At 36.7% G+C, this 15473-nt stretch overlaps 1 protein-coding gene across 3 annotated transcripts in view; it reads left to right on the top strand.

Moving 5' to 3' along the window:
- LOC124180816 (RNA-binding protein 24-like) overlaps window positions 1-7836 on the top strand; it is a 35070-nt gene extending 27234 nt beyond the window's left edge. For all 3 annotated transcript variants that reach the window (XM_046566636.1, XM_046566634.1, XM_046566635.1), the window contains 2 exons: window positions 4850-5076; window positions 7624-7836. In XM_046566636.1, the coding sequence (XP_046422592.1) occupies window positions 4850-5076; window positions 7624-7769 (373 nt within the window). In that variant the 3' untranslated portion in view covers window positions 7770-7836. The remainder of the gene's footprint in view (window positions 1-4849; window positions 5077-7623) is intronic.
- The last annotated feature ends 7637 nt before the right edge of the window (window positions 7837-15473 follow it).

The raw sequence follows: 15473 nt of genomic DNA, 5'->3' as shown, positions 1-15473 counted from the left end.
AGATCCTGGCGCACGCATAGCGTTTGCGGATAACGTTGTCACTCGATGTAGCGACGTAATTCAACCCGCGGAGGGGCATCGGAGCCAGGGCGATAATGCCGTTATATAGCACATTACGTTATTAGCCATGAACGCATTAGCCGCTTTCACGTGCGGGGGAGGCGAGCAAAGTGTTCCGAGGGTAACATACCTTCGAACACCGCCGAATGGGGAACCGCCGCTGTCCTCGGACATGGAAGCCTTCGAGCTGGCGACACGCGAGCAATCCATAATGCAGGCATCCTAGGCCGAGAGATGCGCCGGACAGATAAATCCGATGAAAACTACCCTGGTAGACGTTTCTTGCCTTTTAAATTCGTCCCCCCTTTGTACTCGTGTCCGTTGTCGTGTCCCGGAATCGATCCCAAATTTACTTTTTTTTTTATCGCAAATAAGAACCGTCGTTCCAGATTATTAATTACTTGTAATATACGTATCGTCGAAGTGGAAAACGATTTTCATATTGGGGGTGGGGTTGAAATTTCGAATTTTAAAAGTTACGAAAGCCTCGAATTTCGATTGTTTTTTGGGGCGAAACTTAAAGTGGACAAATCAGACTCTGACGATCAAAGTTACGAAAGGACAAAATGCCGGAATGGCATAAATCCGACAGGTCAAAATTTCAAGAGTGCGAAAATAAGAAAATTTAAAAATCTGAAACATCGAAATTCTGAGCGATCGAAGATTTTCAGTTCCATGAATTTCTGGCTTGGTGAAATTTCATGGCTTTGATCTTTCTTTGTTTTGGATTTTAGATATTTTTTTTATGTTCGGAATCCTGGTCATTCTGATTTTCGGTTTTTCTCATTTTTCACACCCGCTCGTTGCGTAAACTGTGCTCTGTGAGTATATTTCAATTTCTGAAATTTTACTCTGTCGAAACTATATTTTTAAGAATTTTACTCTATCGTAACTGTACTTTTCGGCACTTTGCTTGCATGAGTATAGTTGTCATCTGTAACAGTTTTTATTTTATTCCCAATTCGGGCTAATTCTTCCAAAGTTCGGACTTAAGTCAGAGAATTTTTGTCGTTCAGCTAATGATCAAACGGAATTGAGACATCATTCTTCTTCAGTCATAAGTCAGTGATCCTTTTTTCTTTTGCTGGAGGAAAAATTATACACATACTCACATAATTTTTTATCATTTTATGAAATAACACTGTTTCTCATTCATTCCATTCTCTTGCATAAAAATGACTTTCCACTCCAAGTCGTTATCCTGCAGCCAAGCAATGTCATCTCTTGTTTAATGTCCAATGATTAATACTATCAAAATGTGTCACCTACTGATTTATTTTCCAAATAACGATCACCTTCGACGCGTGTCCGAAATCTCTATGAATATTTATTTTCTGCGCATTAGAGGAGAAAGAGAAGAAACTAGGAAAGAAAAACATAAAAATTGGACAGAGAAGTTTCGTCGTCTGCATGATCGTTAATATGAAAGATAGGCATTAATTTATCATGGATGAAGAAATTGAGTACGGAACAACAAAGAAGAAGCGAGACGTTTGAACGAAGGTATCTTGAGAAGTTGGAATTGATTGGTCGGGGTCCGTTGGCAGGTGAAATTGACAAATGGTCATCCTCGTCAGGCATGTCAGGCCGCCTGCGTTTCCCACAAGGAAAATAGGACTTTGCACTGTACTTTATTCTCCGGTACTAGTTAGCATTCGAGGCCGCAGGACATATTGATTTCCGCCGTTGGACACTGGCTATTATCGATTAGTTGAAAAGTTCAGGGCTGTCCGGGAAAAGGGAATATCATCACTTTACCATTTTTTCGCCTTCCATGGCTTGACGAAACTTTCGTAAATTTCCGAAAGACTTCTTGCTCGTCGATTTTCCGCACAATATACAATCTGCAGTCACCTTTTAATTCGAATTCAGACATTAACGTTATGCGATTAGTTTTATCTTGAAGAGCTTCGGACAATCTTGCGACGATTAGTCAATTTCGCAAATTCTCTACACGATCGATGCAAATAAACAGTTTTTTCTCTCTGGCAATTGCTTTCGATCGTCTAATTGACTGAAGTTCGTTCGCAATAAAAAAAAAAAAAGAAACGAAACGAGACTTTAATTCCATATGGACCACTTATTTACTTATCCTGATAGAAATCTTGACTGCTACTGTAAATGTTAATGACAAGTTTTATTCAAAAGCTGGTTTCTCACTTCTTTAACCCTAAAAGTATAACCGAATAATCGGAAATTTTACTTCCGTGCATTTAAAAATGTCACTCGCTTAGTCGTCAGAAAATTCTAGTAAAACAGGTATCGTTACAATAACCGTTCAAAGATTGTCGAAAACGCATAATTATCTTGTTGCAACTATAGTTGCAATTACTAGATTTTCTGGTTTCAGCTGCAAAACTCGTTGTGACTTAATACCCTTGACCATGTGATGGAAAATGAAAATAGTTTACGAACTGTAAAGTGACTACGAGCATAAATTTCTCTCGACGCGTCTTATATAAGTTATTAATACGAGGTATATAATATTGTAAATAATAAAATTACAAACGAAGTCAATGTTTTTTTTTTCTGGTTTTTTTTTTTTTTTTGTTGAAATTGATTGAAGTGATTGCAGAATTGCATTTACGTGGAGTTAGGATTTATATATCGACGATACGGCGTTCCGTATAAATAAACGGTATCAAATATCATTTCCAGAACATTAAGAAAGAGTTTCCCGTGGGAACCGCGGTGCAGGCAGCGTGTCAAGTCAACCGGACACAATTCCTGGTTAGAGAACCATTAAACAAAATATTAGGTACTAACGTTGGTGTTAGTTGATCGTGTGACGTGTGTGCAGAGATACATTATATTATATGATACATATAATATTGTTATACTATATATAACTTATACATATACACGTTTTGGTTTGCTGTGTTTGGCGACACTGCAGATTTGTTGTTGTTTACTTCTAATTTTTGAACGATTTTGTTTCGTTGTTTTTTTTCTTCTTTTTTTTTTTTTTCTAAACTTTTGTCTCATTACTTCTTCTAATTCTTGTCGTATACACATATACTCAATATTGTGGATTATATGTATGTACCAATCAAGCTTTGCAAGTCTATGTATCGAGAAGTTTTTCCATACCCCCCCCCCCCTGCCCCTGACTTCATGCCTCGAGATATTATTAGCTTGCAAAGCGTGTACCAAACTGTTTCAGGCCTCACCTATTATTATACATTAACGTTGAAATTGCTTGTGAAATTATTTATTCGCTTGTATTTAAAAAGATATATATATATATTTATATGTATATATATATGTATATTTATCACACAAATATATATTTATATATACATGTGTGTGTGAAAGTAAAGTAAAGTAAAGTAAAATGAAATGAAAATATCATATATCATATCGATGTACACCACCTTATATACCTACGCAAATCCTGCGGTCTCAAGAATCAAACGATGCTGCAGGAGGCTCCCGTCATTTCCCAAAATATTATATCCTCAATACTTATTCTACTTTTATTGTCTTTTGTGTTGCGTGCTTGGGTTTTGTAGACACGAGATTAGTGCCTCAGATGTGACTCGTCGTCGGTCCTGGCTGTTGTTATTTCCTGATCTATACTATGTATATTTTTGTGCTTTCGAACCGTACACCTGTAGCAGCAGCAGCAGTGTATTTCAAAAGCCGGAAGTCAAAGCCAAGTCAAATATTATTCGCGACAATGTGTAAACGCGTACATATTAACGGTCAGTTTTTTACTCTTTTTTTTTTATCTTCATAAAACAAACATACGCCTCATTTCCATCCGGTTTTTTCTTTTTACAGACGTTACACTACGCGTTTCTCGGCTGATTAATCAGAGCTTTCGTTTCAAGCACAAACTCACTCGTCGGTCTTTACTTGACGATATTTCGTAGTTGAAATGTCGAGTCCTTGATTCGATAGAACATTCATGGAAATCTCTACCTTGATCCTTTTCGACAGTTCTTCATCACGTGAACAACTTGCGGAACAGTGCGAGAGTGAGACGAGTTTATTACACGCTTTATTCACTAATTTGAATAGCTTAATTTGACTAAAAATTGTGGATTAAAATCATTCTGAAATCATGAGAAATCAACTTTAGACTGTCCGTTAGTTTCACTTTAGAATCATGACAAGTCTTGTACTCTGTTGTCAGCGACGAAGAAATTCTTCGGGTCGGGTAAAATAAATTACTTTTGGCTCGTGTACCCGAAAATTATGGACTACCCGAATATTTCGGGTTTGCCAAGAAACCCGGCCGGTTACAAACCCGACCCGAACCCGAGTTCGAGTACCCGAAATTTCAGGTACCCGCACACCCCTAAAAGTCAGTACTGGATTGTTACCCACAGGTTTCCCTACAGAAATCGACTCGATTCCGCACGATTTCATAGAAAGTATTCCTTAATGTGACTAAATTTAAAAACAGTCGTTCAACCAATATCGCTCATAATTACTCCGCGAATACTTCAATTTGCCTACGCACAAAGTCTTTCGTTGTCCAAAGTGAATTTTTCGTTTCTCTTCGCACACAGTAAAGGACGAATGTACCGTAGTTGCATCGGTATCAACCTTCCGAACCGTTATTGCGCTCTATTCGTTACACAACTTCTCACTCTCGCCTGCAACTCCTCGGGTTCGGGATACATGCCCCTCCTCGATCATTGCCAGGTACCTTTTAGCCATGAAGAAGTCCGTACTTTCCGCCGCCTAATCCCATTTACTCGAACCTTACCGCCTTCCGCTAATACCGGCAAATTCCATAGTTCCCAGTGGGATTTTAACGGGATTTATCATTGTGTTGCAGAGTCCCGCCTGGGTACGTTTACCAATCACCTTACCTGACCGCCGCTGCACCCGGAGGGCTGGTACCTCTTCCTGCAACGCAGCTAAGCCACGCGGCCGCGGTTGCAGCAGCATCTCAGTTCTATGAGTACCAAAACGCGGCCGCGGCTGCGGCTTCCGCGGCATCTTACCCCGGAACATCGTATAACTTCGCCGAGGCTTATCCCTACACCAGCGCAGCTGCCGCAGGTACATTTGGTCGGTTGAATTTTTAGAACTCTGTTCCGTTGCGCGTACCAAACGCTGCATGACATTGTGAAATATGTAGTTATGTACCTACCTCTGGTGTACTGTCGCATTTTTAGACACCTTGTGGGCGGAATGCAGAAAATTCAATGAGTTATAGTCGCCATCTGCATCGGCGATTGAGACTTTTTTTTTTTTTATTTATCTATATAGTCGACGTGTCAAAATACTCTTGCGGAATAACGACGGTCTGAATTTTTGTTCACGATTTTTTTTTTAGAGAGTGTTGGATACTTTCGAGTTTGGAGTTATTCTAAATATGTAATTGCGGACTCTCGAAAAGAACAGAAAGACGCCTAAAGTCTTGAACACGTAAAATTGTATAGTGAAAGTAATTTATTCTCGAAAATGATTAGATATATATATATATATATATATATATTCGAGTTCAAAAACTAGGTTAACTTTTCAATTGTTTGATATTTGATGATGATTATTCACATTCTTTACCATTAAGCGTTTCTGAAAACAAGACGCTTTGTTCTATATGTATAGATGAGATTTTCAAATTTTTTCACTGCTTATCTGATAAAATGACGAGCTTAGATACGCGATGCATATACTTTACGTGCGAAAAGCAAGACTGGTATTTGAAGCTCGGTTAACCGTACGAGTAAACAGAATTATACATCACAGCATCGGATAGCTGCATCTAAATTTAAAAAGATCTTTGCTATTCTGCAGGACGACATATTTCAAACGTCGCTTTTTAAAAAGCTTTCGCTCTGTTAAGCTTAGGCACTAAGCCATGATTTTCACAGCTTCGTTTAAATACCGTCACGCAACATAGACAATGCGCTCGTATTTCTCGGCATCTAATCCACCTTGAACGACAAAAATCTTTGGGCGGTTTTCCAAGCATCGCAGGTGCATCTGTCTCGAAGAATTATACATGGCAGTTAATTTTGAGAACTAGTGAATACTAGCAATGAAATGACGAACGAATTCTTTCTGCATATAAATAGTAACAGAGATGGATATATAGCTAGATAGATGGATATATAGCTAGATAACCTTTATTACCTCAATAGCAATGTTGGACAAATCCATAGCTGGCCAAAAAAGTTAGGAGATAGCAGATAGATTGAATAAAATATTTCGTCTAAAGTTCCGGACTAAGAATTTAATCTAATCAATGAAATATCGATTTATATTACAACTTAATATTGTCACCTAACATCAATTCGACTTAATTGCAGCGAATAATATTTGTATAGATCGATAAAATATTTTAACAGAACCACGAAAAAACACGTTTACTGCAGTCAGACTGATTTCATCATCTAAATATTAACCGTGTACAATTTCTATAAGTGATGCTGATTAGAATATTTCCGAGCACAAGAATGTTCACAAGCAATCAATTACTAAAGAAAACTCGCGTGACGTCCTGCGCCGTTGCAAGAAGTATGTTGACTCAAGAACTGTTTGATTATCCTAGAAAACCGACTGAAATATTTATAATTCAATCCAATAAAGACACCAGGTTGCCCCATTCGTTAACCCAATAGAAATAATGGCATAATAAAAATTGTGTGTTGTGTCAAAAAAATTACGGAAACTCGACGCTTTTCAGGCTGCAAGCATCTGAGATTAATTCTGTCAAGAATGTCTCAAACGTGCTGTCTAGAATATTTAAATTGTGGAATCAAAACAATTATTGAACGCGGATCTAAAAAGAGCAACTGAAATTAATCCGGCTCAATTTAATTGGAAAAATATTTATCTGTTTATCAGAGAAAAGCTCAGTTATTACAACAATTTTTTAGGAGTTACGTTACTGTGAGATTTTTTAAGTGCCAAGAGTGATATCGCTTCATCGATTTCAATCTATTACCTTTGGTGATTCGCAGTGATGAATTTCCTCGAATTCTTGGAAATCTTATAATATTTACAAATGATATTAAACTATTATTGCGATACTTGACCGGGAAAATGTTTTGTCGATTAAATTCAACACACCTATAATATACGATTGACTTTCAGACACATATTCCAAACCTTAATACTGCTTGAAACGGTATTTTAATTTCCGCACCATTTTCGATTTACAGAATGGTGGATTTAAAAGATTCACGATTCTTCGATGAGGCACAAAAAAAAAGAATTAGTTTTTGGGATTTATCGAATATTACGAAAGAAATATTTCGTTGTTATTAAAACAAATATGGTTTCATACGATGACTGTGATAATTTGTTTATCACTTTTTTTCTGTGATGCAATGAGACTAATTCGTATTATTATATTATAAACAAACAAAAGATTTCTTTCGCCGTGTTCGACCCATTGATTGAAAAAATTCTTTTTTCCTGTCATATAAAATAATTCTTGCCTCATGCACAGAAATCAGGGAATCGGGTGGAAGATTTTCTTTTAATTCGACAGCGCTTTGACGAGTCTGAATTATGCGATGAAGAGGTTTTTCAAATGAACAAAAAAAAAAAAAGAAAAGAAAAAACATGGATTGATCTCTGTTTTCTCCGTTACAGCGAACGCCGCAGCCGCAAGCTACGTAACTCCTTACACCTATGCAACCCTTCCTGGTGCCGGAGGACTTCCGGGCGCAGGAGCAACGGGAGCAGCGTTTCCGGGCTTGCCTTACCAGACGACACCGCAGGAGGCGCGACTCCAATAGAAACTACTTTGTTCGCCAACAGCTCAAGAACTATTTTATAAAATAAAAAAACGTCTCAATTTTCAAATTATGTATTTATAGTCCTTATCGTATAATATTATATGATTAATCATAATATATTACAGATGGCTTGGTCAATGTTATTTGCGCGAAGTCGGGAGGAGCAGATATTATACATATAAGATACTCATATATATATATATAAACGTAATATCCGAGAAAAACAAAAAAAAAAAAAACAATACGGACCGGGAAAACACACTTTTTGGTTCCTATATGTATAATGAAGTTAGGTTTTTAATCAACTCGAGATTTATTTACCGAATCTCGGTATCAATATGATTATTATACACGCGAAAGGCAGTGAGTCGGAAGCTAATCTTTGTTCTAACGAAAGATTTGATCTTGCGTTGTTCATGGGGCTGACTATGTAATATACACGTAGCGTTTTTCAGGAGTGAAAACGCCGAATTAATGAAAAACGCTCGCTATTGACGGCCATTGATTGTTATCCCCATACGTCCTATATTTATACACATTTTATAGGTACATAATTATGTCGAATATATATGGTTTGAATTGCTGACCACAGAATGGCTTGTCGTCCGCTACAGTTGAATGCGCATGCATCACAATCCGAGAGTAGTTGTTTGCCAGGGCGACCAACCGTCGTGAACGTAACCTCAAAAATTTTGACACTTGTCACTTGTTAGTTGTGTTCAATACCGACAGCTGTAAAAATTTTTAGGTTACCTTCGTGACAGTTGGTCGCCCTAACAAACAACTTGCTGTTCTCGCATTGTAACTCACGCGTATGAAACGAACGAAACAGCAGACTACGGACCATTCTGTCGTTAGCAGTTCGCACTGTATATAGCAAAAGCTGTACGAAGGTTTATACGTCTGAATACTTCCAAACGGTGAAATCGCTTCAGCGTCGTTTATACGTGGTCTAATAGTTCCAACGTAATTCGTTTGTTTTTCATTATTATTATTAATATTATTATTTTTACTATTATTATGGCTATGATTATTACTACTACTACCAGAGATGATAGTCGAGGAAATAAAGCACTAAAAACGGCCCAACTGTCGATTTTTTGAGCAGTAAGACGGATTTTAATGCGGTTTTTTGCATTCGATTCGTAAGAGCGCCTACAAACTTTGTGAACTAAATTGATTAATTAATTTCTTGAAAATGCATTATGGCATTAATAATATGCATTTTGCAAGTGCACTTCCAAGAGACACGAAATAAAAAATTTGCAACTCGGTAAATATTAATGGAAATTAGTCCAGTTTTGCTACTCGGGGGTTTTTGGGGTCGCTGAACACGAATATCGCCACGGCAACCGTCACCGAGGTACCTGGTGCCCAGGGTGGACAGTATCAACGTCTTCTCCTAGAGTTTTGGCGAAAATTGTGATCGAATTTGTCGAAACTCGTTGCTCGGGGGTTTTTGGGGTCACTGAATACGAATATCGATACGGCAACCGTCTCCGAGGTACGTGGTGCCCAGGGTGAACGTTTCAACGTCTTTTTCTGGAATTGTCTTGAGTATTATCATTTTTACCTCAATTAAAGTATATTGTTCTTAATTATTTATTGAAATATTATAAGAATTGTGTAGATTGTGGTGACAAGAAGTGTAGACTTTGTCTTCTGCAGTTAATTTTTTATTTAGTGTCTCTTGGAAGAGCACTTGCAAAATGCATATTATTAATGCCATAATGCATTTTCAAAAAATTAATTAATCAATTTAGTTCACAAAGTTTGTAGGCGCTCTTACGAAGCGAATGCAAAAAACCGCATTCAAATCCGTCCTACTGCTCAAAAAATCGACAGTCCATTACTTTATTTCCTCGACTATGAGTAGGGAGATTTCCAACGCTCGGCTTTTCGTGATACCAGTTAGGTTGGAGCGTCGACGGGATACCTAGGCGGCCACGCACCGAAGGTGGCCCACAATCGTGTGCTAGGCATAGAGTTAGGCGCACTCTCAGAGTATATACAGATATACTCGGTCGATCGAGCAAGTGGTTGCCAATCGCATCCTTGTCCCCGCTCGTACAGATGTTTCCAGGAATGTGCCAGGAATGCAAGAATTGGCATTTTTTTGTTTCAATTATGAATGTCAACGAACAAAATATCTCCAGATTTGATAAATTTTGGATTCAACTGACGGACGCTGAACCAAAATAATTAACCATTTCCAGCCCGAATACTTTTTTTATTTCTTTTTAATAAATATTATTTTTTTATCGATATGACAATATGTGACGCCTGGTGTTCTCGAATATTTGTACGCGCAGTCTACGGAAAAATATACGAAGCCAGCTCGATAACATTTATGCAAAATGTGCAATGTGCAATGGGTAAGTGGTTGGGGGAAATTTTTTTTTCTCGAACTGAATCTTCCAGAGAACCATCAGCGAATTCCAAGCAAGCTCCGTAAACATACCGAGGAAACGCGCAATCAAGGATGTAGCTGTGGTGGGGCTGACTGGATACCACATGAGGAAAGAGTGATGCGGGACACGCGTTCGATGCCAGTTAACTTTTTTTTTTTTTTAAATTCAATCCGGGCTTCTTTTTTGTATTTTCGGAGAGAAAAAACAAATGAAAGAAAGAAAATTTCGAGAGCCGGTCGATTTTTTCCTTCTTTCCTTTTGCTTTTTCTTTACTGAACCCACCTTTTTTGTAGTGGGGGTAACCCAGAAGAGAACAAGTAGTTGAAACAATAAAATTCCGTGAGTGAATCGATTTGTTTCCCGTTTTTGGCGACTCTTTTTTTTACTTAATCCCCGCCTGTTTTTTATTTCGGGTAACTCAGAAGAGAGAAAATAAATGAAAGTGAGAGTGGACCGATTTTTTTTTCCTCACATTTCCTTTTATTTCATATTTTTACTTAATCCCGCTTCCTTCTTTGTATTTTTGATAACCGAGAAGAGAAAAAAAAATGAAAAAAACAATTCCGAGAGTGTGTAGATTTTTTTCCATTTTTCTTTTTTTTTTTGTTTCCTTATTTGGTACCCCGGAAGATAAAAATTTCAGCTATCTCTCTCGCAATCATGTGTCGGCTGATCAATCCTCGCGTGCTCTTAGAAGAGAACATGTATATATATATATATATATATATGAGCTTTCAATTTTTGGATCACATTTTCGGTGAGTAAACGACCAAATGGGGGTATGACACCGCCTAAAGGGAGGAAAATGTTTAATATTCCATATGATCATATATGTGTATATATATGTCAAGGCGGTAATCTCCTGCCACAGGAAACCTGTACAGTTTTGTTCCCGTAAATTTCGAATTGTTACAACCACGGTAAGCGCAGAGATCGCGCGCACGTTGCGGTTTGTTTTTATCCATTATTGTATATTTTTCGACGCAACAAAGCACACACAGAAGTCACTCCTTTATTACGAGATCACGATGTTGAGTATTCGTAACACGAGTTGCGACTGACGATCGAAAAATTGGTAGGTAGATTTGGGGGCATCCTTGATCGCATACAAAGTAATACATTGTAAACTTCGTCGTTTCGAGATATATTTCGAGACATACATGCAAAATTTCTCATAAATATTTGAATCGAGAGTCGACCGGCGAAGTCGAAGTATAATGCAAATAACAATAAACCGGGTCGATTGTGATAAAAAAAAAAATCAATGAGCTTTCAATTTTTGGATCCAACATTTTCGGTAGGTAAACGACCAAATGGGGGTATGACAACGCCTAAAGGGAGGAAAATGTTTAATATTCCATATGATCGTATATATATTTGATCAGCCGACACATGATTGCGAGAGAGATAGCTGAAATTTTTATCTTCCGGGGTGGGGTGGTTCAGTGAAAAAGGTGGGTTCAGTAAAAAAAAAGAAAAAATCGGTTCTCTGGAAGATTCAGTTCGAGAAAAAAAAAATTTCCCCCAACCACTTACCCATTGCACATTGCACATTTTGCATAAATGTTATCGAGCTGGCTTCGTATATTTTTCCGTAGACTGCGCGTACAAATATTCGAGAACACCAGGCGTCACATATTGTCGTATCGATAAAAAAATAATATTTATTAAAAAGAAAAAAAAAAGTATTCGGGCTGGAAATGGTTAATTATTTTGGTTCAGCGTCCGCCAGTTGAATCCAAAATTTATCAAATCTGGAGATATTTTGTTCGTTGACATTCATAATTGAAACAAAAAAAAATGCCAATTCTTGCATTCCTGGCACATTCCTGGAAACATCTGTACGAGCGGGGACAAGGATGCGATTGGCAACCACTTGCTCGATCGACCGAGTATATCTGTATATACTCTGCGAGTGCGCCTAACTCTATGCCTAGCACACGATTGTGGGCCACCTTCGGTGCGTGGTCGCCTGGGTGTCGCGTCGACGCTCCAGCCTAGCTGGTATCACGAAAAGCCGAGCGTTTGAGATCTCTCTACTCGTCTCTGCTACTATTATTATTATTATTATTATTATTATTATTGTTGTGTATCTATTCCTAGCATTTTAATAACGATAAAACGGTTATATCATTAATTTATTTAGACGATGTGGAACCAGGAGGGTGGACAATGCGATCGAATCTTGAACACACCTATTTCTTTCCACATACTAACCAGACCTCTATATCTTCCCTAATCTTCCCCAAGGAGCCAAAATTGGCGTTTTGGGTGGCACAAGCCCTTTCAAGCCAATCGCCTCCAAAGAGAGATACTAGTTATACTATATTTATAGATGTATGTAACATGTATGTACGGATATATATATGAAAATAAGAATCGGATATACATAGGGTAAATGGTATAAGCGTAAATATATATTCTACACGTACGAATCTAGCCTTACCATATATAATATCGTAGCCTTGTTATTGCCTTAGAATGGATTGCGCAGAATGGTTAGCCCTGCATGTATATATAATATAATATGTTATTAAACATTAATTTGTCAAGTTCATTTTCTTACGCGCGGACAATGTTTTGATCAGAAGCTCAGATAAATGATTATTTTATAGGTCATCGGGAGAAACTAGGCGTTTGCAAATAGCTATTGGCACACCTATTTTCTTGTTAATTTGTTTGCTGATCTCTTTTGGTCATTAAGTAAACGCCGTTTTTATTTATTTTTTTTTTTTTTGGCTGTTTCAATCCACTACAACTTAGAAGCGAGATAACAAAAGTATTTCAATTTAAATAATATTCAAAATGCAGACCAAGATTAGGGTTACACTTTGAATTCTGTTTCGATTATTCAGCATATGGCGTTACGACCTTATTGTTTCTAAAAAGCAGACTTGCGTATTATTTGGTGACTTTAAACTCTTGAAATTGAAAACAACAAACAGAAAACGTGATGAAATGTATAATCTATTTTTCTATTTCTGATGCTTAAAGAGAAACCTTTTTTAATTGACCTGTGAATATGATGAAAAAGAGAATTTCCTCGAAATAATAAGCAAGAAAGTTTCAAAAAAAAAAGAAAAAAAAGCGCACTTTGCTAAATTAGATGTCATTTAATTCATCAACGTGTTTTGATTACCCAGATCACAACGGTGAGGTATTATCTGAAAAATAAGAATCGGTGTTACACTGACCAAGGTTGCCTTATATGATATTTATCAGGAAAATGTTTTTCTAAACACAGTGTGTCTTATGGATCGAGGCCTTTTGTCAATCGTTGAGATTTACTCGAATTTTCGTGCGGTAAATTTGTAGAAATGGGAAACGAGTCTAGCTCATTTATCGCTCACAGTTTTGAATTTAAAGCTTGAAATTTGAAATCAATAAACGCGAAAATTTTTGCTTTAATATCGTAAAATTTTTTCAAAACAATAAATTAAAGGATTATCGATTTCGCGTAGCAATAATTTTCTTCCCAGGTGAAGTTGTTTCGCAATTTAAAAATAACATCCTATATTCGTAATATGCACAGACGTAATCACGGTGCCTTAACGAGTAATAGGTAACTGTCTTCTAGTGGCAACGAAGCTACACAGAATATGCGTAAAAATTTATTTAACAAAAAAACAAGTATACGCCGTAAACGGCAGCAACCATAATTACGATTCTACAGGCGAATCATCGGTTAGAAGCTAGTCAGAACGTTATAAAAAAATGTATATATACATGAAATAGACTGCAGAGGAACACGTGTTGAACGAGTTTACGTTGAGAACAATAAGAGGATGTCTAGTCCTATTAACTTATCGTCACGTGGCTAATGATCGCAGATGAATTCTAATTTTAATATGACAGTTTGAGTAAGAGCTTAGTTATTGTGTAGGTCGGATAAAAAGAAAAAATGAAAAAACGAAAGAATTACAGAAAACGAATGAAAGGAAGAAAGCGAAAAAGAAAAATGTCATTGATGGATTATATACAACAGATTACGATTTGAATCAATTGATTATTCAATTAAGAAAAAGTAAACACCGACCACAACAACAACAACAACAACAACAAAAAACAACTGGCAAACATTATAGGAATAAGTACTAATTAATAACTGATTAGATAATTACGATAATAGGAAGATAAATTAACACCACTATTACTATTACTATTGCTACTATTATTATTATTATTATTGACTATTACTATATTTTTAATAATATTATTGCTATCATTATTACCATTGTTACGTACTTATAGTAGAAGGAGCGGTTGAAGATGCCGTTGAATTCTATTATTATTGAAGAACAACGTTACATAGTACATTATTACATGTTATGAATATGAGGAAGGTAACCGAACTGATAAATTTTGGTTCGATTACACTTCATATCCATATCTCGTATGTATGATATATACTCTTAGTATATTATGTAATAACTATAATATATTACCTGTTATCATCGATATTGTATACTTAATTATATATCTGTATTAGGGTGCTTCGTTTGAGATTACTTTTTTTTTTATTTCACTCCATAGACGAAATATCACTCTAAACATATAACAAAAAATTCCCACCAAAGCCTTAAGCTCTTAATTTTATTTTTAAGTACTCGCTAAATGAATTTGAAATTTTCCCATTTAATTAACACGTAGAAATAATTTTTTTTTGTCAATTATCTACAGCATCGCGAGTTTTCATACTATTTAATTGACCATGGCCGGAAGTTTTAGAGGGAATCTTCCTCTTTAAAAGTTCCTACAGCTGATTTAGGATGTATAAAGTATCTCGCCAGTAAAAAATTGTAAAGTTGATTTTTGTTAAAAAAATTATGGTTTTTTTCATTTTTCTCCTAAACTACTTAAACTATAACAAAATCAACTACTTTGGGCGCCAGACGCGTTAGCGTCGATTTTTAAACAACAATACGAATCAATAAAAATAACACGAAACCGTACGAAAAATAACTAGAGAACCCGTTGTACGGCTGGCTAGGCTCAGGTACTCACAGGAACTGTTAGAGTGGCGGTATTCAAGGCAGCCAACAATAATTAAAGAATTGAAGAAAGTAATGAAATAAAGAGTAAACTCAAGTCAGGAAAAATGAACAGGTCAATCGATCGTATATTGTCGAGAAGGTTACAGGGTTGAGACAGGCAAATGAAATGGTATCGACAGCGGTGGTTAATAAAATGAGCAATCGTTGTTCACAAAAATTTCGGTAGAGTAGAATTAAACGGTAGCTTTGAAACGAGAGACGGTAGTTAACGGAGAAAAATGAACGTAGGTCGGGAGAAG

Source organism: Neodiprion fabricii, chromosome 4 (assembly GCF_021155785.1).
Source record: "Neodiprion fabricii isolate iyNeoFabr1 chromosome 4, iyNeoFabr1.1, whole genome shotgun sequence".
NCBI lineage: Eukaryota > Metazoa > Arthropoda > Insecta > Hymenoptera > Diprionidae > Neodiprion > Neodiprion fabricii.
This window is presented reverse-complemented; position numbering and strand designations above follow the sequence as displayed.